This window comes from Sus scrofa, chromosome 13 (genome assembly GCF_054392235.1).
Source record: "Sus scrofa isolate SSC_HxYL_T2T_F1_AM1 chromosome 13, Sscrofa_HxYL_maternal_Yorkshire_Landrace_v2.0, whole genome shotgun sequence".
NCBI lineage: Eukaryota > Metazoa > Chordata > Mammalia > Artiodactyla > Suidae > Sus > Sus scrofa.
In genome coordinates this window covers 166,501,298-166,526,392 of record NC_139395.1, presented here as the reverse complement: position 1 = coordinate 166,526,392, position 25,095 = coordinate 166,501,298, and the positions used below count along the sequence as shown (strand labels likewise).

The 25,095-nt window shown below is 37.5% G+C and overlaps 1 protein-coding gene across 45 annotated transcripts in view; it reads left to right on the top strand.

Annotated features, from left to right (window-relative positions):
• Positions 1–25,095, top strand: part of BBX (BBX high mobility group box domain containing) — a 285,641-nt gene that overhangs the window by 205,314 nt on the left and 55,232 nt on the right. For all 45 annotated transcript variants that reach the window (XM_021070479.2, XM_021070477.2, XM_084991463.1 and 42 more), the window contains 3 exons: positions 2,124–2,191; positions 16,662–16,742; positions 19,984–20,058. In XM_021070479.2, coding sequence (XP_020926138.2) covers positions 2,124–2,191; positions 16,662–16,742; positions 19,984–20,058 — 224 coding nt within the window. The remainder of the gene's footprint in view (positions 1–2,123; positions 2,192–16,661; positions 16,743–19,983; positions 20,059–25,095) is intronic.

Genomic DNA, 25,095 nt, shown 5'->3' with positions numbered 1-25,095 from the left:
GGTGTAGAGTTGATAACATTGGTCTGATATTTCTAGTTATGTTCTTCTTTAGCACAAGGAAAGCAAATTAATTTGCTTTTAATTAAAACATGGTGCTTAGCTGTTTAAATCTAGGGAATACTATAGAGCTTTGAGAGGCCATTTTAAGCTTTTTCTCAACATGGAATCTCATTTTGTTTTGTTTTCCCAGTAGTCTTTGTCACATGACATTTTGCATTTTTGAATAACCCCAAAGCAGTCAAGTGTATGATTTCCCAAGAAGGGAAAGCTATGTAGAATTTAATTTAGCACAAGCCCTCTCTGTGAAGGGAAAGCATGCTATTTATATAAATATGTTTTTTATATATCCAAATAACATTATATTTGAAGTATAAATCAATATAAAAGATGATAATTCCTCATGTATGTTTTAGTATCTGTATAGCAAACTTCTTGCAAAATCATGTTTGTATATAACTTAAATAAATTATTATGAAAGTGTGTTCCTATTTTACTGTATAATTTGAACTAACACATTTTTATCTTTATTAGCAAGCAGTCGTCCAATCCTCCTGATCTCCAGAATGATGGCTGCAAAAGTATTTAGCTGCCCATAGAACTTTTACTTTCCACTAAGTTCATTTCCCGCTCCTGATTTTTATTTGCTGATAGACTGAAGTGTCTATTTTAACAGCCACAATAGTTCATAAACTTAACATTTAATTAAAGATAGAGTCTTAAAACAACAACAGATAGTCTTGTTTAACAAATCAGGCCATGTTCCTTTGTGCCTTCCTATGTGGCCACCTTCCCATGTGAAACTGTTTTATGACCACCCGATTGTTTGGTGACATATTTTCCCCTATACCAGGATTTTTCTTTATTTCTTTCAATTTTTAAAAAATTCGACTGTATATAAGCTGTGGTCAGAGTTATTTCATAAGTCCTCGAGACAGATTGTATACAAAGATGCACTTGGGAGCATATCTTTAAACCAAAAAATGAAAGAGGAAAGAAACACCTGAATGTCTTCAGGCAACACTACGCGTGATCCTCATTTTTAATTGTAGAGAGATTAATAAAATAAAAAATGCATTCGTTTATTGGGGACCAACATGCACTGGGATAACACAGACTTAGGCATTTCCCCATGTTATTTCATTGAAGTTTTGAAATTTAATTAATTTAAGATAAGCTTAAAGAATATAGGTGGCTTTTTATTTATGCTTTCTTTGTTTACATAGAAGCCTAGGTCATAGAGCTACCAGTTTGCTGTTCTCATTTTGTCTTTCTATTTCTATTCACTATCAAAGGAGTGAAAACAAAGACCTTCAGTAGTATAAGAAGGGTTCTGAATGTTAATGGTATTTCCAGGAAGGGTCTGAGTATACCCCTAAGATTTAGGATGTCAGAAATACATAATTGCTTAAGTTAAATTTGTTTTTGAAAGTTTTAAAGAAAGATTATTTGAACAAAACCCATTAGATTGTTAGTGGTCTCTTTGTAAAATGTCTGTCTGTTCTCTAGTTCCTTTGGCCTGGTTATTTTTATCAGCCCTGATTTCATGTGGCAGAAATAACAATTTGAAAATAATAACTTCAAATTTCTCAGAAGATAAGCATAAGCACTCTTTTTTTTTTTTAAATCCCTCCAAACTCCTCATGCAGTAAGAAGCATCACATTAGGGGGTAATTCATGTTGTAAACAGCTGTGGTGTGAAAGAAAGTATTTCTTTTTAAAATTTTTATTATTGATTTACAATGGTCTGTCAATTTCTGCTGTACAGCAAAGTGACCCAGTTACACATATACATATGTTCTTTTTTTCATGTTATCCTCCATCAAGTTCTATCACAAGTGATTGGATATTGTTCCCTGAGCTATACAGCAGGATCTCATTGCTAAGGAAAGTATTTTGTTGGAATGGTGGACGACAGTAGTATTTTAAAGGCTGACAAAAGTATGAGTACTACTCATATACACTAGGTTATTGCTTCATAGAGAGTCAAAAGTTTTCTATACCAAGTTATGTGTGGTTCTGCTGGATTTCTGACTTCTAGTCTTTGTCAGTATTCTTTTTGGACTCTGGATTATACATACTTCATGGTTATAAATTGCTGATTTACTTGTTTTTGGCTTATTTAGATCCTACTCAGATGGGAGGCCTGAGCATGCTGCTTTTAGCTGGAGAACATGCTCTTGGCACACCAGAGGTAAGCGGGTCCTCATCCTTCTCCACTCTGCTCACTTTGGGTGAGAACACAGACATTTGTGTTCTGTTCACACTGTTAGTTCTGCAGTTTCACTGTTTATAGCTCAAAACAAACTCTGCATCTAATTGTTTTCATTAGACCTGTATGGGCCTTATTTTGTACCTCGAGGGTAACAGAATGTGGTACATAAACCCAAGAGGACACAAACACAAGTCAGGTACGGGTTTTGAGGTTCCATGAGTATAGGAGTAGGACTTGCAGTGTACAGATAATTAGCATTTGCCATGACTGTGTCACGGGATCCGTAGGGTGGCTCCTGTGATTCATTTATTCTATTCATAACATTTCCCACTTTTGAGATGTTCTCATTTAGGTTTGCTGGCAAAAGGATGAGAGGGTTAGTTTATTTGTTTGTTTTTTAAGTATGAAACTGTTGCTCTTCTTGATACCTGAATAAATCCAAACTCCTGTTCTTGAAAATTGGGAAACATTGTATCCCAAGATTGTTTATTCTTTAAAATGGAAAATGAATAAGGACCCAAGCCCTTATAACCTTGGTTCCGTTTTTTATTCTCTTGTGTAGTTACTGGGGTGTTTTTGCTAAATATTCGTAGGTATGGATTTGATTGGCAGGTAGAAGCGGTTAACCATGCAGTTTGCGTTTGTGGAATTCCTCTATTTTCTCGACCCACTTAACAGAGGCCAGATGAATTAACCTGCAGGTCACATTATTTTACCACACTCAGGCCCTTGTGATAGAAATTTTTCAGTCCCCAACCAGAGTTGCTATTTAAAACGAAATAGCAGTTCTATTACAGATGTATTTTTTCTTTTTTTTAAAGTTGTGAGTGTGCCATATGGGTTACAGTTGAAGTCTATTTAAATAGTGGTTTTAGAAGATACCATATAAGATATTTACTTACAAAAGGCTTTCATTATCTATAGTTTATATAATTGGGATCCAAGTAGTTGACCAAATGTTTGATTTAATGTTTTTATCTGTTCAATTTAATGTAGCAATAAATGTGTAAATTTGGTGGATTGATAGTTACTTACATTGTATTAGTAAACAAAGTAAACACTGTATTAGTAAACAAAGTAAACATGTCACTTTGTATCTTTGCATACTCATTATTCAACATGTTTGTACTTCCTCACACAATAGCCTTCTCCAGGTATCATTTTACTTTCTAACACATGGATGCTACCCAATAGCAGTCAAACTAACTCTCCTCACTTTAGTGTGGAGAATCCCAAGTAGGTTCCCAAAGGTGAATGTTAGAGTAATAATGTGTATTTGACCTTTCAGTGCAGTCTGACTCATGCTTTCCAAGAATGCACTGTATTGTGAAAGCATGATTTTTTTCTGACAGATTTAATAATAATGATGTTTGCTTCCCAGCACCTATTAAGCACTCCTTTTAACTTTCAGAGACAAATGTAAACAAGTGAATATCTATAGAACTTATAGATAGATGAAAATGCTAGTCAAAGAAAAGAATCTTCAAGTTTGTCTCTTGGGGAGTTCCCGTTGTGGCTCAGTGGGAACAAGCCTGACTAGTATCCGTGACGACATGGGTTCGATCCTAGGCCTTACTCAGTGAGTTAAGGATCTGGCATTGCTGTGAGTTGTGGAGCAGGTCAAAGATGCAGCTCAATTCTGGCGTGGCTGTGGCATAGCTGGCAGCTGCAGCTCTGATTCAGCCTCTAACTTGGAAACTTCCATATGCCATGGGTGTAGCCCTTAAAAAAAAAAAGTTTGTCTTCTGGGCTTTTTTCAGTGACTAGCTAGCTCTTCTCCCCACTTTTAAGAGGGAGAAGTGTTTGACACAAGCAGTTTAAATCATGCCTTAGCCTTTATTTCTGAGGAAGGGGAATCCTTTGGACAATTTCAGGCTCAGGAAACAAAGTTAAATGGCTTAAAGAAATGAACTGCAGGGAGTTCCCGTGGTGGCACAGTGGTTAATGAATCCGACTAGGAACCATGAGGTTGTGGGTTTGACCCCTGGCCTTGCTCAGTGGGTTAAGGATCCGGCATTGCCATGAGCTGTGGTGTAGATCGCAGACGCAGCTCAGATCCCGCGTTGCTGTGGCTCTGGTGTAGACCGTTGGCTACAGCTCCGATTCGACCCCTAGCCTGGTAACCTCCATATGCCGCAAGAGCGGCCCTAGAAAAGGCAAAAAAAAAAAAAAAAACAAAGAAAGAAATGAACTGCATAGGAGAAGGGAATTTATGCTAAGGAAGAAGTTGCCAGCACTTAGTCTATAAGAACCACTTCTAAACTTTCTCTTCATATAACTAACTCCTGCTTTTTATCTTATCTTTAGGTTACTTTTGTCTCTTTTTTAAGGGCTGCACCTGAGGCATATGGAGGTTCCTAGGGCAGGGGTCAAATTGGAGCCAAAGCTGTCAACCTACCCAACAGTTCGCAGCAACGCCAGATCCTTAACCCACTGAGGGAGTCTATCCTCACCGATAGTAGTTGGGTTCTTAACTGCTGAGCCAGAACAGGAACTCCAGATATATTTAGGTCATTTTAAAAAATAATCTTAAGATACTGAAACAGTAAAGCAATGAAATTTGTATAAATTTGTATAAAATAATGCTTTCTCTAAACGTAATGGTTTGAGAGTTTTTAATCACAAGTATCAGTAGATTTCATCTAGCACCTAATTTCTATGCAAAGTCTTATTCCAAATATGTAGACATGGTCATAGAACTTTAGGGGATTTATGTACATTGGCAGATGACAAATACAGTGAATACATACTCAGATTTTTTAAAGAAATATATAAGGATAGTGGGATAAGGAGAGAAATACAGAAATTTCATACTTCCGACATTTGGAACAATTACTGTAAGGTCTGTTTATACTATTAGGTAGGATCAGTCACATAGAGTGACATTTTACAAAAATTCTACCACAGAGAAGGTCTAATCATAATGACTTTTTAAAATGCCATGAGACAGTTCTTATTTTGAAATATTATATTTAAAGGGAGATTTTCCTTTCTTCCTAAAACCTAATCACATAAAAGAAGTCCTCAAAAGCCTATTTTTTTAATATGGAAAGTTGTGTAGGTAATAGTTGCATTTATAAAAACAATTCTAGAAGGTAAAGATACTGGATGTTACTGGAATAATAAATTTCAGATTAAAAGCTTCTTTGCCTTATGCAATTCCTGGATGTACTTGATGCGATCTTAGAATTTTTAGAGAGAAATGATAGGTTCTTGAGATAGCAGTGAATAAGTAATAACAAGCAAAATGTTAGTCTTCTGCCTAACTCTAAATCTGCCACAGTTTAGTGTTGTTAGGTCAGCTTTTTTTTTTTTTGCTTTTTAGGGCTGCGCCTGTGGCATATGGGAGTTCCCAGGCTAGGGTCAAATCAGAGCTACAGCTGCCAGCCACAGCCACAGCCACAGCCACAGCCACAGCCACAGCAACGCGGGATCCGAGCCATGTCTGGGACCTATGGCACAGCTCACAGCAAGACCAAATCCTTAACCCAAATCCTTAACTGAGCAGGGCCAAGGATGGAACCTGCAACCTCATGGATCATAAGTTTGTTACTGCTGAGCCACAACAGGAACTCCCTCAGTCAGCATTTTTTTATGCTACTCTTATAAGCCAAGCTGGGTTTGTAATTTCAGTCATGGAAACCTTGTGTCTCTAATGAATAAAAGGCATGAAAATTGCATGTCCTAACTGCCCCACTGACCAGCAGTTCCCCCATCACTCTCCCTGTCCTCAGGCCTCTCTATTTCCTGAGACACGACAGTATTGAAATTAGGTCAGTTAATCACCCTGAACTGGTCTCTTAAGTGTTTAAGTGGAAGGGAAAGTCACATGTCTCTTAACTTTAAATCAAAAGCTAGAAATGATTAAGCTAAGTGAGAAGGGCATGTTGAAAGCCGAGATAGCCTGAAAGCTAAGCCTTTTGTGCTGACAGTTGGCCAGGTTGTGAATGCAAAGGAAAAGTTCTTGAAGGAAATTAAAAGTGCTACTCCACTGAACACAAGAATGATAAGAAAGCAAAGCAGTCTTAATGTTAATATGGAGAAAGTTGTAGTGGTCTGCATAGAAGATCCAACCAGACACAACATTCACTTAAGCCAAACCTAATCCAGAGCAAAGAGCCAACTCCCTTCAATTTTTATGAAGGTTGAGACAGGTGAAGAAGCTGCAGAAGAAAATTTGAAGCTAGCAGAAGTTGGTTCATGAGCTTTAAGAAACCATCTTCATAATATCTAAGTGCAAGGTGAAGCAGCAAGTGCTGATATAGAAGCTGCAGCAAGTTATTCACATGGTCTAGCTAAGGTATTAATGAAGGTGACTATACTAAGGGAGTTACATTGAGTAAAGCCTTTATGGTTCATATCAGTGAGTTGTCTAAAGAGGAAAAGGCAATAAATAAAGTACAAGTATTTGATTTAGAATTTCTAGAAGTAATCTCCAGGACTGAAAATCTTCTATAGTATTAAATTTTTACCTTAATTTAGTAAAAAAGGTAGAACTAAATTAAAATTTAAAAATAAAGGTAGGGGAGTTCCTGCTGTAGTGCAGTGGGGGTAAGGAACCAGCGTTGCCGCAAATGTGGCCTAGGTCACAGCTATGGCTCAGATTCAATCCCTGGCTCGGGAACTTTTTATATGCCTTGGGTGTGGCCAGATAACATGAAAATAATAAAAAGAAAGGCATGGAGTGATACAATTCAGAGATGAAAGGGGAGATTAGTCAACACATAACATGTAGAGCAGCTTGAGGTAATGGTGGAAAGGTCATCATTTCAGTATTGGACCTAAGGGAGTAGAAGAGAGTCATCTTGGCTACAACAGAGAGAGCATTTGGGGAATAACAGAAAATTAGAGAAGGCAGAGTGATCATAGCTGATGAAAAAGTTTGACGGTATTGGTATCTATTTCGTAGAATGAATGAACTGAAGGCAAACTTTGAAATATATGGAAAGTGTGTTAGACCTGGGTCTGTGACTTTAAAATGCCTTGTTCTTTTGTTGGAATGAAGAGGTATGACAGAAAAGTTACGATCAAGCCACATTTTTTCTTTGCCGCCCATCCTGTAAAATGGAGCTAACAATAATACCCATTTGCCTCTAACTCCCAAGACATCTCTGAAGATTAATTGAATAAAACCTGCAAGACATTTTTAACTCTTCTGAAAGGCATTCTTCTAGGTATCTACTATTATTACCATAATTTATTCTAAGCATTTTCATACTTAACTTGAAAGCCTAAACTATATCAGGCTATGGTATGTTTTACCAGCCACATACACACAGTTCCTCTCCATTAAAAATTTGTAGAAAATTACATTTGTAATACACTTTATCAACAGATGCTCAAAAAGGAGACAACTTTTATAACACTTGGGAGAAACCAATATAGAAACTGTGACCTGAGCAGAGTAGCTGAGTTATCGTCAGAATCAGAGTTAGTGGAGAAGATGCTAAGAGATAATGCTAAGAGAGTCCCTCTGTTAAGGGACTATAAAGGGCCTATATAAGAATTGAACGGTGTAGGGGAGTTCCCGTCGTGGCTCAGTGGTTAACGAATCCGACTAGGAACCATGAGGTTGCAGATTCAATCCCTGGCCTTTCTCAGTGGGTTAAGGATCCGTCATTGATCCAGCTGTGGTGTAGATCGCAGATGTGGCTCAGATCCTGTGTTGCTGTGGCTTTGGCGTAGGCCGGCCGCTACAGCTCTGATTCCACCCCTGGCCTGAGAACCCCCATATGCTGTGGGAAGTGGCCCTAGAAAAAAGACCAAAAAAAAAAAAAGAGTTGAACAGTGTGGGAACTATGTCCTCTTTTCACACATTCAGTCATATGCCAGATACATCAGGGAACAAATCACAAGTTTCCAACCTCGTGGAGCTGAAAGTGTGGGTGTTTTTTTTTGTTTGTTTGTTTGTTTTGCTTTTTAGGGCTGCACCTGTGGCATGTGGAAGTTCCCAGGCTAGGGGTCAAATTGGAGTTACAGCTGCTGGCCTACACCACAGCCACAGCAATGCAGGATCTGAGCCTTGTCTGTGACCTACACCACAGCTCACCAAAATGCTAGATCCTTAACCCACTGAGCGAGGCCAGGGATCGAACCTACATCCTATGGATCCTAGTTGGGTTTGTTAACTGCTGAGCCACGAAGGGAACTCCCTGGAAGGGTTTTAAGATTCAAGTTTTTACAGAGAGCAACCCTTCACATGATACATCTGGCTTCAAAGGGATTCGTATTAATTTTCATCTGTTCATTATCACCTGTTCATTTAAAAATGAAATTCATGTATTCAAATTTCTAAAAGATTATTGGAATGGATAAGCCGTGAGATCCTGCTTTATAGCACTGGGAAATATATCTAGTCACTTATGATGGAGCGTGATAATGTGAGAAAAAGGAATGTATATGTGTATGTGTCACTGGGTCACCTTGCTGTACAGTAGAAAATTGACAGGACATTGTAAACCAGCTATAATGGAAAAAATAAAAGTCATTAAATTAAAAAATTCTAAAAGGCTAAAAATTTAAAATAATACACAAAAAATGAAAATAATACATCTATTTTATGTTTGTCATACCAATATCTCACCTCCTCCAAGAGGCCCTCCCTGATTTCTTGAGCCAACTTTGATTCCTCCTATTCCTAATCTGTCATTGGTTGTATTGTCAGTATTATACATTATAGCGCTTGATTATATTTAGTTGGGTTCTTTATTATAAACTCCATAGTAAGAGTTCTCTTTTAAAATTTTTCTCATTGTATTCTATGTGTAAGTCTTGCTTCTTGGAGACTTTAAGCAACTTTCGATCAGGAGCAATGACAGGATTTAAATTACAGGGCTCCCCACTTGGCTTGCTTTAGCACTTCCTCCATTCTGGGATCTGTTCTAAAATGCACATACATAACTCTCGATCCTCCTAATAACTTTATAAGTTAAGTCTTACTTCCCTCATAAGTAAATATGATACCATTAGATGAGGAAATGGAGACAGAGAAGAGTTAAATAACCTGCTCTAGCTTGTGTCTGTGAAGTGATGGAGCTGGGATATGAACCCAGGGGGGCTAGCTTCGGTCTTCGTATAGTCTGCAGTGGCCTCAGTGATCCGGGCCTCTTCTCCAGTGGCGTCCTTTACACAGGCATTTCATGAGTGCTTTCTGGGGACCAGGCACTATGCTAAGCACTTACACTGATGATCTCATTTCATCCTTCCATGAGTCTTATGAGGTTGGTTTATTATCATTATCCCCAATTCATAAATGAGGAAATTAGGCTTGAGAGGTTAAATAGCCTCTCTAAGGCCATAGAGCAAGAAAGCCATTCTAGAAGGATTTAAACCCATACCCACATATTTTCCATTAAGTAATGAGAGATGAAATCTGAGATAGAGAAGTGGTAATACCAGCAGTTGTTAAAACCAATGAATATGTTCATATTTTGAACACTGTGCATTTTAAATTTAAAACAAATAACGGGTTTATATAAAATTAAAAGTTTCCACCTTTCTTACAGTTTCTGATATCAGTGAAGTGAAGAAAATTATTTTCCTGCTGGTTGGTACTTTTTTTTCTTTTTTTTTTTGTCTTTTTGTTATTTCTTGGGCCGCTCCCACGGCATATGGAGGTTCCCAGGCTAGGGGTCGAATCGGAGCTGTAGCTGCCAGCCTACGCCAGAGCCACAGCAACGCGGGATCCGAGCCCCGAGTCTGCGACCTACACCACAGCTCATGGCAACACCGGATCGTTAACCCACTGAGCAAGGGCAGGGATCAAACCCAAAACCTCATTGTTCCTAGTTGGATTCATTAACCACTGTGCCACGACGGGAACTCCTGGTTGGTACATTTTGAATTAGTTTGTTATGTGCCTTTCTTAGGCTGTTATGTTTGCCTACTACAGGATGCTTAAATCCACTGAATTCCATTCCCCACCTCCCACTCTTCACCCCTTCTCATCAAAGCTTTTAATTCCTATCTCACAGTTTTATAGCTTCTAAATGTATTTTGTGAGGAAACACTATATTTAAATTTTATGTTAAATGGGCTCTTTGAGTTTTCTCTCTTCTCTCTTCTCGCTCCTCTTTATGTCACTGTCATTTTGGCTAGAACTGCCCATCCAGCCCAGCCTCTTCCATCTCTCAGCAGTGGGGCTCAGAGCCCAGAGAATCAATTTCTTCTCCCCAACCTGATGGACAAGTGTTTTGTCCCTGATGAGTTCCCAGCTCACGTTGCCCAAGACCTTGATGGACTGTGAGCTCCTCTGTTTCCTGGAGTTCGTGGGAAAGGGGAGTGGGGAAGGTGGGTAGCAAGTGAGCAGGGATAGAAGGAGAAGGAGGGAGAACAAGAGGATAAATGAGAGGGTGATGTTGTTGCTGCTGTGTTGTTGTTAAGAGCGTGTTTATGTACATGACTGCATTCTGTTCTCACAATGTCCTGTGAAGAAGTGAGGGCCATTCTTACCTGTTTATCAAATAAGAAACTGAGTCAGGATGATGCTAGGGTTTGTCTCAGCTGCTAATGGCAGTTTTCAGAGGTGGCCTGGAGTCTGTCGTGGACCCCCATACTAGTGCTCTGCCACACGGCTAGTATGATAGAAGACCACTCACCGAGAGAAATCATGGCTCTGGCTCCCTGGTGCCCTGAGAAAAACCAGGAACTTAGTCCTCCTTTCAGCCAAATGACTTGGCTCACATTTTAATTTTGAGGCATTTGCAGCTCTGGGCGGTGCTATTTGGTTGTGCTCCCCAGGCTAGCTCTCCTCGTTCTTTCTCAGCTGTAGCCCAGTTCTGGTGTCCACCAACCAAGTGCATGGCTTTAGTCCTCACGTGCTCCTTAACCTCATTTAGGTTTAATTAAAGACTGCCTTCAATTTCATCCTTAAAAATACGTTTTAAAGGTCCAACTTGAATATAATATACTTACATTGAATTCACCTGTGTTGAAGCTCGAATGCATTTCAGACTTCCTTCGCTTACCATCTAATATTAAATGCATAGTAAATGATCACTCAGGTTCTCTGTTTATAGAAAGATACTTGGCAAAAGCTGTCCATTGTAGGAGAGCCTGGGCCAGGGTGAACAGAAGTGAGAATCAAATCCACTGAGCCTTGGAGCTGCACAGGATCTTTAACTTGATCTCTGAAATCAGGTAAACATACGTTCCTAATGTGTAGCTGTCCCCTGCACTTGAATTGCAAGCAACTTAAGGGCCAGACACATCCCCTTAGCTTCATTTTATTCCCCAGCATACAATGCACACAAGGGGGAATCCAAGTTTCTTGAGAGAGAGAGCAGTATTTGTGGCTGGAACGTAATAGGTGTTTATTGAATATTTGTTGAAGGAGTAAGTAATCAATAAATGTTTGAAGTAGTATGGGCAGGGATGTGTAGTTCAGATAGAACCAGTGCACTTCATTCTTTTTGTTGACTTTGTGTTATATCACAATCCAGCTCTACGGATGTGATCTTGTGCCTTGCAAAGTAGGAACACTCTCTTAATAAAACCTAGCTTTCCCAGCCATGTACAGTGCATCTAAATGGCTTGATCTTGTGTTACATCAGCAGTCTGGAGCATGTTTCTGTGTCTCTAGTTTTCATGATGTGAATTTTGCCTATGGAAAAAAAAATACTGCTTTGTCATAATTCTCAATTATACTAATCATTCCTCTTCCTTGGTTATTGAAAATTACAGCTAAATCAAAGGGAAGATTGGATTTAAGGGAAGTTGAATACTGTATGTGGTTAACAAAACTGCTTTTTAAATCCTTTTAGCAGTTTTCTTTATTGGGCATATAGCAACACCTAGTGGCTTTATGGATTATTTCAGGAACTATTTCTAGAAACAGTTTCTTGGGGTTTTCCTTCTCTTTATTGAATCTCTGTGTATTATTTTTTCTTTCCTCTTAATTAATGAACAGATATCTTTGATTCTCTGTATTTTGTTACATTTAGAAAATAGCTGCTCTAGCAGATGAATGGATATTGAAGAATTGAGGTTTCTGCATAGAAAGCACACGCCACCTAATAAATAATTTGGAATACTGTAAATACAAACAGCAGGGTGGTGTCGCAAGGCGACAAGGTCTAGGAACTTCTAATAACATAGTTTAAGTAGGAGGCTTTTGTTTGAAATAGCTTCTTCCTTCCACGTGGATATAATCCCAGATTTCTTTACCAAACATGTACAAGTGTCAATGTATGCACGAATATACACACTTGCATTGGATGCCTTCTTTATCAAACACTCCAGAATGAATTCTACCTCAGTACATTTTTCATGTCTTTGAGGTTTTTTCTTTTTCTTTTTTGCTTTTTAGGGCTACATCACAGCATATGAAAGTTCCCAGGCTCAGGGTCAAATTGGAGCTGCAGCTGCCAGCCTAAGCTACACCCACAACAGTGCCAGATCTGAGTCACATCTGCAACCTACACCACTACTCACAGCAATGCAGGATCCTTAATCCACTGAGCGAGGCCAGGGATTGAACCCATATCCTCATGGATACTAGTTGGGTTCCTTACCGCTGAGCCACAAACAGGAACTACCATTTTAAAATTTTAGATGGAAATATTTCTAGCATGTATGACACATATTTCTGCCTTTTAGTAAAGGGTATATTTTATAATTATCCTTATCTTGAAAACTTAGAATCATAGTTATAAATATTAATTACTATATTCAGGAGAAACTTTAGGACTCTTTGCTCTACTTTTTAAAAAATTTTTTGTCTTTTGAGATTATCCACCTTACTAAATAACTGAGATTTAAAAAATTTTTTGTGCATTTTTTATTCTCTCTCTCTTTTTTTGGTCGGAGCCATGGTATGCAAAAGTTCCAGGGTCCAGGGATCAAACCTGTGCCATAGCAGTAACCTAAGCCACAGCAGTGCCAATACTGGATCCTTAATTCACTGAGCTATGAGGGAACCCCTCAAAATTGTTTATACTATTTTGAAAGGTTACTTTCCATTTACAGTTATTACAAAATATTGGCTATATTCCCCATGTTGTACAATACATCATTAACCCTTACACCCAGTACTTTGGTTATTGTTTTAAACAGACTACAGTGCTTTATATGACATTTGTATCAACAGTTTCTCTGTCCTCTTCCTCTTGTCTTTTGGCTGTTGGCACTGTTTCTTCTGTAGCTCTCTTCCTTTTTCTTTCCCACATCCTTGACCCCTTCTGATTTGCTGCTTCTCTTCTTCGGTGGACTAGAGAGTCAGGTAACCGTATAGCTTAGTAGTAAGCCACTTTATCTGACTTCTAATTTTGGGTGGTTTCCTTCATACTTCACTGAAGATAGAGGCTAAATCCACAGTGCTTTAGAGTAAGAGTAACTAGATTTTTGAAAGAAGACATTGACTACTACAGTAAAATGCATTGCCTCAATGTTTATGTTATTGCTGTTTTAACCATTGGACACCCTTTACTGTGTGATTCCTGACCAGGTCATTGAGATTCTATGAAGAATTCATAGACACAGAGTGTCAGGTCAGTCCACAGATATTCATTGTGCATCTACGATGCCTCAGATGCATGGGGAACACAAACACGCATGCACAGACTTCCTATATTGCATAGCACAGCTGACGTAGCATGTAGGGTTATAGATGTCTTGATAATTACTTATATCTGAATTCTCCATATAAATAGAAACGTTTATTTAAGACCATCCCTCATGATTTGCAGAGGTCCCGTTTAACTTTAAACCTTTATGACTGGATGTGTAATTATGGCCAAATTATCTATAATGGCACTTAAAAGAAAGTTGACTTTTCTTCTTCTGGCTAATTTGAACTCAAATTAAGCCAAAGAGATCTTATAAATGGTAACTCTCATGCATCATGGGGTCAGAAATAAAAATATGTATTATAGGAGTTCCCTGGTGGCCTAGCCATTATGGATCCGGTGTTGTCACCACTGTGGCGTGGGTCAAGTCCAGGAACTTCCACATACCTCAGGCATGTTCCCCCCCCAAAATGTATTATATGTTATATAGGCTTTATATAACATATAAATTTACCCTATATAATGTATAATATCATTTACCCTAAATGATAATATCCTTAATGCTAAATATCTCCTTAGATAGAAGTTATGTATGTGGCCTACATTATTAAAGTTTTATAAAGTCATTTCATAATTTTCATTTAGTTCTAGGTTAATTTAAAATTAAATTTCGGGAATTTCCATTGTGGTGCAGCAGAAACAAATCCAACTAGTATCTGTGAGGATGCAGGTTCAATCCCTGGCCTCGCTCAGTGGGCTGGGGATCTGGGGTTGCCTTGAGCTATGGTGTAGGTTGCAGATGTGGCTCAGATCCCACGTTGCTGTGACTGTGGTGTAGGCCAGCAGCTACAGCTTTGATTAGAGCCCTAGCCTGGGAACTTCCATATGCTGCGGGTGCAGCCCTAAAAAGCAAAAAAAAAAAAAAAAAAAAAAAATTAATTTTAATCATTTACCAGAATACCTAGCAGCGCTAAACACACAGTATTTCTTTATAAGCCAGGACAGAATTGACTTTATTTTATTGTTCAGAAATTACAAAAATGTAGTTTGTTCAAGAATTCCTTCCAGTTAAGGAGTATTTTGTGTCTAGTAATTTTAGGATTTGCTGGCCTTTTTTTAGTGCATTTTGTGCCTCCTTGGCTTCAAATTCTTAGAAAGCAAATAAAAACTACTGGTTTTTTTTTTTTTTTGCATTCAGCTTGTCAAATAGTCAAGTAACAGTAAAGGAGTTAGGCTTTGGCAGCTAAACCACAGGTGGCAAATTAATTAAAGCTTCTACACCTTTTCTATGGAGCTTATCATCGAACAAAGGTAGCCATTACTCTTTCAAATCCAAAGGTGACAATTAAAATTTTAAATGCTTGCTCCTGCCCAATGGCCTGTGACACTGTTAGAGAAACACATCTTCAATGTCTAATGAAGAGGTTCAGTGAGAAACATCTTTTAAGAATATAACCTGGGTGACTGTCAGCTCTTCCCATAGATTCAACCATCTAATGTAATCACATGCAGCTATTAAAATTACATTGGAAAAGACTTAGCAACACAGGAAAGTCAATGTATTATTAAAAAAGAACATTTTTGTAACTGTAATACAACATCCCATTTCTGTGGAAAAAATTGCCTATATACACAACTGAAAGAATATACATGGAATGTTAACAGTGCTTATCTTTGGGAGATAAGATTGTAAATGATTTTCCTTCTGTATATTTTTTTCATATTTTCAACAGTGGTCTGGGATTATTTTATTGTCAGAAACATGTTATTTTTTGAAAAAGTATTTTTAATTTTTATTTTTCCCCTGAAGTGAAAGATATTCCTAAGACTCTCTAACCTTGATATTCAGGAAAGCAGGAAGGGAACACACTGATTTGGTATTTAGAAGACGTGTTGTCAACTTTAATTTAGTTAATTCCACAAATACTGGAGTACGTACATTGTGCCCAAGCAATTTAACATTAAATTTAATGAAATTCTTCATTAAACAAAATCCCTGGGAGCAGATGGACCGTAAACGCGTATTTATGTCTTGTGGTGGTCAATGCTAAGGGCCATAATGGTAAAGAATGAGGGGATTATTGAATGTTGAGGAGGGCAGGTGTCATTTATCTGTAAAAAGGTTTAGGTCAGAGGGATACTGGAATCCTTTCCCTCTCTAACATTCTGTGACTCCTATGACTTTTGACTAACAGGCTACTGCCGCAGTGATTATTTCACCCAAATACAAGAATGGGCCAATTTTAACAGTGAGATAAAAAGGAAATGTATATCCTGAGAACAGTACTTCATTAACTGCAAGAATTTTTTTAAAAAATCAGTGGTGTTTCTGGGACTACTGTTAATAATGAAAATGACAAATGAAGATGGTAGATTGTTAAGTGTTTATTCAACAGAGTAAATAACATATAGGAATATATTATAAAATTCATTTCTCTTTTCTTAGCAAAATTATACTAACTTTTAGATTTGGGCTTCTGGATAAATACATGGAAACCCTAAAAAGACCACAAAAAATGTGGTCTTAGTTTTGTTTTCCCAAAAGGTTTCTAATGATCACAACTCACTTGTGTTTTCACATATTGTCAGGTGATAGGAAATATTGTGGAAACAGAACGTGGAAGAAGTAGATACTCTTTGGATTTGGTTTCAGAAGGCCAAGAGATCAAATGGGCATCATTGTAGAAATTTCTCTTTAATAGTAATTTTTCTGAAATGCATTGTCCTATTTCCTGCTATTTATGGCATTATTTAGCAGTTGAATGAAATAAAAACATTGTATAAAACTTTGCAGAATATAACTACCTTTCTGTCACAATCTTGCCTCAAATTTGGGGGAGTCAAAACCATTCCTTCCTCAAATAAGAATGTTTCAGGTGGCTTGTCTTCTGTTATTTTCCAGAAGTTATTTCTGGAATGCCTCATACCGTCTTTTTTTATTTCAGATATCTTCTGGCACTTGTAGGCCTGATGTTTCAGAATCATCTGAATTGCGTCAGAAGTCACCATTATTTCAGTTTGCTGAGGTAATATATTACAGTTTATACTAAATGAGGAAATTGTAACATGAGCTTAAATTTGGGCTGATGACAGTAACTTAAAGCAACAAAGAACTCTGTGTTCTTAGCTCAAGTAACCATAAATGAGAAAATAGAACCAAATTTTGGAAAAGGTAGTTTTGGAACTCTCTAGAGTTCTTAATATATTTATGTTTATAGAAGCCTGTTATTAATTCATACTAAATATTATTGCACCTAAACCTAATCACAAGTTTTTATTCATGAAATAGTAAGGTTAAGAATATAATTGAATTCTTGTTAGAACTTCATCATTTTCCAGGTGTTAATTTACCAGGTATGAAATCAGAAGACAGAATCAACTCATGATTATTGTCTGGGTGTTCCTTTTTATTTAAGTACAACTTTTAATCTAAACATTAGCATGCAGTTTTTAGTCTTAAGTCTTTTGTCAAACCTGTTTAGCTCCGTGTGTTTCTAACGTAGTCAGAGATGACGTAGAAAGCACATTATCTTTGACATCAAGTTTAAAGGTTAAAACTGCTTCCCATAGTATCTACATTTACCCTAGAACTCAATATGGAGCCATCATTGATTCATTTTTACTAAACTTGAAAGCACTTGGTCTTCCCCTGATCATTTGAATTGCCTTTCAATAGACCTTCTTCCACACTGTCATTCTTCCTAATGTTTGCCCATTACATTATAGTTTTGTACAAGGAGAGCATGTTTTTAGTTTCAGGCTTTTTTCCCCTCTAGTGTCCTTTCCTGGTTGTTCTCAACATTCCTTTGGCAGGGTTACTTTTCATACTGGCATGTTAGGTCATTGCTTGTATGACACTGTTTATAATGTACCTAAATTCCTTGCTGATATCACCAGAATGTAATAATATATTTGTTCACATAATACCCCTTATCTGTCACTTTCTGTTCTCTGTGAGATGTGCCATGAATTCCAATTGTTTTGTATATTGTCTCATCAAGAATTTATTAGAGGATTCAATGTACATTCCCTTTTCAACAGCATAGACATATTAAATAATACTGTTCGCAACTTTGAAAGTGGAGGTACTTCACCAGTGGTCCCCAATCCCCTAAAGATCTAGTGAAATCTCTCAAGTTTCAAATTAAATTTTGGGTGTATTGACATATGTGCATTTTGGGGAACTTTAGCAAATCAACGATCCCCAGAAGATACCTGACCCTAACCTAATATTTCTTCAAGAGCTCCCTATTCTTGTCAGTATCTCCTTTATCCCACTTAATTTGTAGAAACATCCTCCTGTTTAGAAAGTTGTGAGATGCTTTTCAAAAATTTATATGGTGTTTTGTTATGTGTCTGATTTAATCCTTGAAGAAATATATTACAAAAGTTAGACATTTCTTCCTTTCGTAAACTGTTTTCTTTAACTTTTATGGAGAGTTGGTAGGAATAAAAAGTGATGTCTGAAGTTAAGACCTACCACTTAGAATTCTCAGAATTTTGGGAACATCCTTGTGGATTCATATCTGCAGTCTGGCACAACTTGCACATGGTGGTCTTTTGAAAGGATAGGTTTTATGGTTTGACCAAGAAAAGTTCTACAATTTTACCCTCAAATGTCTTCAAAATACTCGGTTTGATCTTAGCCATTTGTGACACTTTGTATGTATCTAGTTTGTCAAATAGGATCTGGGAGACTTTTGTCTTTTTATGATACTTATTTTAAAAATGCTGATTTTGGAGTTCCCATCATGGTGCAGCAGAAACGAATTTGACTAGGAACCATGAGGTCGTAGGTTTGATCCCTGGCCTTGCTCAGTGGGTTAAGGATCTGATGTTGCTGTGAGCAGTGGTGTAGGTCACAGACGTAGCTCGGATCTGGCATTGCTATGGCTCTGGCGTAGGCTGACAGCAACAGCTCCGTTTAGACCCCTGGCCTGGGAACCTCCATATGCTGCGGGTGTGGCCCTAAAAAGACAAAAGACAAAAAAAAAAAAGGTTATTTGTCTAAATCAAAAGATACAAGGAATTGTAAATTTCCCAATGCCTTCAGCAGTAACTACAATCAGTAATTCCATTAGTCTCTCTTGTTGATTCTTTCTTATTCCTAAAAATGACTTTGATACTGTATTACCTACTGGATCCATTGTTTTTCTAACCAATTTAAGATGAAAAGGTGATTTCTGTAATTGAATAGTTATGATCAAGCTTCATGTGTTGCTTAGTGGGTATCCTTTGATGGAGTTGGTGAGCACAGTAGAAGAAACAGACTTCTGTGGGACCGGGAATAGGCTGAATTAATAATGCCCATGCTTTCTGCTCTTATGACTCATTTCCACCTTATTTTGTAGCTGGATAGAAGCTTTGTTCACTCTGAAACCAGAATTAATAACTGACCTTGTTCTCAGAACATTTTTGAAGAAGTATTTCCCCGTGGCCCTCAGAGCAAACTTTTAATGAGCCTACCATAATCACCAAATAGGAACAAAATCTCCTAGTTGAACCAAGAATGGGGTAACAGAATCCTCTTTCCAGTGTCACAAACCTGAGGGGCATGTATGTGTGTGTGTGTGTTAGATGGGAAGAAGCATGGTGTTATAAAAGAAAGAAATGCTAATCATATTCAGTAAACAGTTTATTGAGGTTGCTGCCATGCCAGGCAGTGTATTCTATGGCTTATTTTCTTCTCACCATAATCCTGTAAAATGGGGATTATCATCTTCATCATCATCAATTTACAGTTGGGAAAAATAAGTCTCAGTGAGATTAGCTCAGCTGCCCAAGGATATGTAGCTGGTGAGTAGCAGAGCTCAGATTCAATCCCAGGTATCCTGACCCACATTGTTTGCTTCTCCAGCACTGTTTCACAACTGCGTCTAAGCAGAGAACAACAGCTTGGGAGGAGTGATGTAGAGAAGAGAAGATTGGCTTTATTTGCAACTTCTAGCTTTTAGTAATATTTCTAAAAATGCACTGAAGTAAGGAAATTTATCTCAACAGGTCTTCTCAGCTGCTATTTGGTATATTTCTGGTTTCCTGATAGAGCAAATGAGCCAAACTCAGTCTTTTTTGTTCTTCTCACATCTGTTTTTAGAAACTTGGCCTTTGTCTTCATTTATCATTGATACTGTTTTTCTAAAAGGGATTGAGGGTGATGACTCATGTCTTAATCTTTATCAGTGTCTATGGTGGAAATATATGGTAGAATCTATTAGTTTGTTATGGTAAAATGTCCTTGTGCATTAAAAGTTACTTGTATCCTTTCAGATATCTTCAAGTACATCCCATCCTGATGCTCCTTCAAAACAGTGTCAAGCATCAGCCTTGTTTCAGTTTGCAGAGGTATGGCTGCCATTTTTTTTTTTTTCTAAAGTGCACATTGGGTTCAGAAAACTTACTGAGCTCAGGAAATATTGGAGTGGAATTTTATAAGTTCACATAGTGAACTTTAAGGCCTGCATCTTGCCATTGCTGACTTAATACACACGGCGGACTTCTTAATTGCTTTTTGCTACCTTTGCTATAATCACAGATCAGCTACAGATTTTGTACCCATTTCATAAGCATTCATTAAAGAGTTCATTCGTGATAGAGACTTTCTAATAATTCATTTTTTTTCATTTTGCCTTGTTTTTTTTTATTTTTTTGGCCACACCCGCAACATGTAGAAGTTCCCAGGCCAGGGATCAGATTTACACCACAGTAGTAACCTGAGCCACTGCAGTGACAATGCCAGATCCTTAACCAACTATGCCTCAAGGGAACGCCTTGTCTTGTTTTTAACTTATTTTAGAAGCTTGGAAAAATTGTCAACTTGAAGGCCATAGGATTCCAATTTATTACATTTTTTCCAGTAGTGAAATTAGATGCTATAGTAGGTAAGTAACTCTTACTGTGAATGCAGGGGTGAATATGACCTGTCAGATCATCAGTGCTTAGCTTTGGATGTGATGTAGCTGCAGCTAGGATTTTTATTAACATTTAATCCCAGGCTTAGGACAGGACAGCTCTTGCAGGATCTCAGATTTCTTTGGTTTGTCACCCAGAGAGAGAGCACACAACTAGAGAGCATTTTATTGGTATGATGAGGAGGTAAATCTGATATGTTGATTTTGCCACAAAAGCCCTGGTGGCCTCAACTGTATGCTTATTTCTTACAAGCAATATATATGACAAATAATAAAATATATCCCATTTGCAAAAATAGAATGTCATCTGCTTTAGGTCTTTCCCCATTTTCCTTTTTATTAATTTCAACCAAAAATGCATATCATAAACTAAGCAATTTTTTATAGAGTTGAGAGAAGATGACAAGCAGAACCATTCTCTTTAATATTGATGTATTGAATGACTTTGATTCATTTGCATAAAGAGTGATGCATAAATGAAATGTAAAATGATATCCTTCTGGCAGGAGAAAATCCAGCATCTTTCTTTAAAAATGAGAAAAAATTACTTTTAGATCTTACAGTAAAAAAAGAAAAAAATGCTGCTGCTTCTTAGGACAGTTGTGTCAACCACTGTGACTTGATCCCACCAGTTGGCCTACTTATCTGTTAGGTTTCTCTGCCACACTATTTGCTTTAGTTGTTGAGGGCTGTTCTCTAAGACTGATAACAAAAATACCATATAATGGTATCATTTCATGAAGAACAATTTGCTTGATGAATCTGAATAAATTAAGATTTTATCATAATTTTTCATTATGATAAACAGGCTGTTATTTTCACTGTCTGGGGAATAGTTTTGTTTAATATTTCCTTGCTTTGCTCCAGTCATTGACATCCATTTACTTGATACTAATAATTTTTTCAAAGGTTAAAAAAGAATTTTGGCATGATGGCTATAAATTTATTTTTAATGTCAGTACCTGAGCCAAACCCATCCAACTTTTAAGAAATACTTCCTTCAACTCAGAATTTATTTGCCATCTATTCTGTTTGGTTAAGTTCTACACTCTGTAGCATGAATGTTAGAAAGGTGGTGGCTTGTCTTTGACACACCTGATATTTACTTATGCATTATTTACCAAGGGATCTCAACTTAATTAAAAGTGTTTGTATGGGATATCTCAGCGGATGCCTTTCTAAATAGCTATTGCCATTCAGAGTGTGGTTGTTACTTAAGCACCATCATCATCAGATTTATTAAGAACCCCCGAAGCCCCAGGCAGCTCTGAAGAATCACTTTGGTGTTGTAATAGCCACTGTCCTGTGATTCTGTAGAGTTCAGTCCTGTGCCTCTCTTTAATTTGTCCTTGCTGCTCGGCACACTCACTCCTCTAAGCACGAGAAAGTTTTTTTTTTCCTTGAGAAGAACCTCTTCTTCTTTGGGAGTTGTATGGGGAGACGTTTCCAGATATCTCTCCACTACTCAGTGGCACTTATCTCCTGAGGGTTTTTGGTTTTTGACCGTGGAACAAATATAAGATTTGAGGAAGCTTTGGAAAAATCAATTTGAAAACTTGTTCAGAGCTGTTTCAAGGCATCATTCATTAACAAACAGATGGAATGATGTTAATGATGGAAAAGCCAAAACAAAATGTTTTACTCTACAGTCAAAAGCAATTCCCTCTCTCAATGCCATATACTATTTTTCCTAGTTATGTTTGCATAGGTTGATTTCAGTTCCTAAGCAAATTAAATTATTATATACTTGGTTGTTTAATTTTCAATGTTAAATGTGATTATACAAGAGAAGTATAGTACTCGGTTCTCCAAGGGTATATGACCTCTAATCACTTTGCTCCGCTGACCCAAGAGATCCCTAAGGTCCAATCTCTCTCATATTAACGATCTAACTGTATTGTCAGCTCAGTACTGGGCTGGTTTATTCAAAGCAAAACAATAGCTAACTAGATGAGCTAATAAAATTATCTACTGAAATCTGCTATGAGCATATATATTGCAGTAGAAATAGAATAGTTTATAATTACTGTGCTCATATCCCTAAAGCTCTTATAATTATTTTATAAAATATCCATCACCTTTGAGAAAACACAGGCTTTTGAAATTCTTGTTCTAACTAGTCTAAAGCAGAGGTTCTCAAACTTTAAAATACATCAGTCACCTTAGAGGCTGATTCAAACACAATTGCTGAACCCCACCCCCAGAGTTTCTTATTTATGACCAAGTCTGGAGTGGGGCCTGAGAATTTGTACTTCCAACAAATTTCCTATTAGGGAACTACAGTTTGAGATCACTGCTCAACGGTTTGTAATTTTTACAAGTTATTAAATCAGCATTGTTAAGGTGTTTCCTAGTATCTTTGGGACCTCACAGGGAAAGAGGTAAGGAAGGGATGGGCAGATAATAGAAATTTACCAAGTGGGCCATTTCACTTTTCAGAGAAATTCTTAGTCCTATTACAGTACACTTAGAGAAAAGTAGGTGTTTATATAATTTAGGAAACAATTTACTCTTTAAACATGTCTAGCTTTGTAATATTTTAAGATCAGGCTTGCAAAATTCTTAGAGGCCATTCGTGTTAATTTCATTTGCAGATGTTCATAACTCTAGTAAGAGATTAGCTATTGGTCATTTATCATGTAATACAATTATCCCAGAAACACACTTTAAAAAGCAGTAAGCCCTGGGCATTTAAGTTGATTTTTTTGTTGTTTTTTTTCCCAACATCTAGTCCCGGGTCTCTGTCTTGCAAGCTGAGAAGAATATCTTTCCTTATTAATGAAATCTGATAATTTTAAAACCCATTGAAGTAAACCACATGAAATAAAGAACACTTTGTTTATAGGTTCCTCATAGATGTTTACATTGAAAGGGAGAAAGATGTATCTGCTTTATAAGATCTAGAAGGAAATACAGAGTGCAGAGCCTGTTTTCCCTGCATTTCAGCCTATCTCCCCTTCCATATTGATGCTCATAATTCATCTAGATTCAGCTTGGCCCATCTGAAGAGTCATCACTCTGTTTCCAGGCTCTGATCCATTAAGTTGGTCAAAATGAGTTTCCTATCTGCATTTTTCGTTGTTTACAGGTAGAGTGACACATCCGTCACTGTTTAGATCTGGTTTACTGAAGACTAATGACCTAACGTAATGCCAGAAGGGAGCTGTTGTCTTCCATTATTTAACAAGCTCTGACTGGTCCACATACCCTCTTCTCTGTTATGTGGCCAACTCTTACACTGAGGGGATATCTTTGCATTGAAAAATTACATACTTATTTTGAAGACAGGGAGCTAATCTGGACAATGTAGACAAATAGATTTGAACGTTAAAACTTTGCTTAGAAAGTATTTACGTTGCCGGTATAAATACAGCCATAATCCCACCAAGGTATTGTCACAACTGGATATAAGCAATAGGTACAGATTTAAAGCATTCATTTTCATGATGGAATGCTCAGTATGTTATGGAATATTACACTTGACACCGGCTCCATATACTCACACTATATAGCTCATCGGTATGAAAGTCTTACATGTTTTATTGGAAGTGTTAATATTTCTTTTAAGGTAAAAAAGACCAGTCATCTCATATTGTTCATTTGTTCTTTGATTCATTTATTCATTCTACAATTATTGGTCATTTCCTCCCAGACTACAGTGTTTATGATACTCCTCATAATTACAGAAGGCTTCTAGCTAATTTGCTTTTGTTCCTTACTACCTCTTTCCTTGGTGTACTTCCCTACCTCAGGCAGCTATTAAATTAGCAGTTTAGCATCCAGGGTGATCATTTTTCTTGGCACTTTTGCTATGTGTCATGTCCTTTTAACACCCATCCTGTTTGTCAGGACATTACATAATAGCTAAAGGAGAGGCTACAGCGGGGCCACCAGATTGGCAGGCACCATCCAATTTGAGGGAAATAAAAAGCAGAGTCAGGAACATACTATGTGGTATGGCCACTGGTGCCCCTACCCAGGAGTGTAACCTAACACGCACCTTCCTCCAGTAGCTGACCAATCATTGAAAAAGCGTTGATTAGCTATATTGTTCTTACTTAAAAGGATGTGTTTGTCACTTAAATAGAAAAGAAGAAAAACCGGGGAAATGAACAATGGTATAACAAATCCACATTATACAAGCTATGCTTATAATAGGAGCCATCAGAATAAATGAGATTACTGAGAGGTAAAGTGTAAAAATGAAAGAGGTCCCTAAGACAGTGGTCTGAGGAAAAACATTTAAGGGCTCACTGTAAAAAGCAGAGCCAACAAAGATCATAAGGAGTGGCCTGAAAGGTAGGAGGAAAACAAGGACTCTGCAGTGTTGAAAATCCAGAGAACCTCTCAAAAAGCAAGGGCAGCCATACCTACTGCTGCAGAGAGGTCAAGAGAAGGCTTGAGCCGTAGATGGTAATGTATGTTCAGTGTCCCCTCCTCCCAAATCAAAGGCAAAAGACATTTTCAGAAA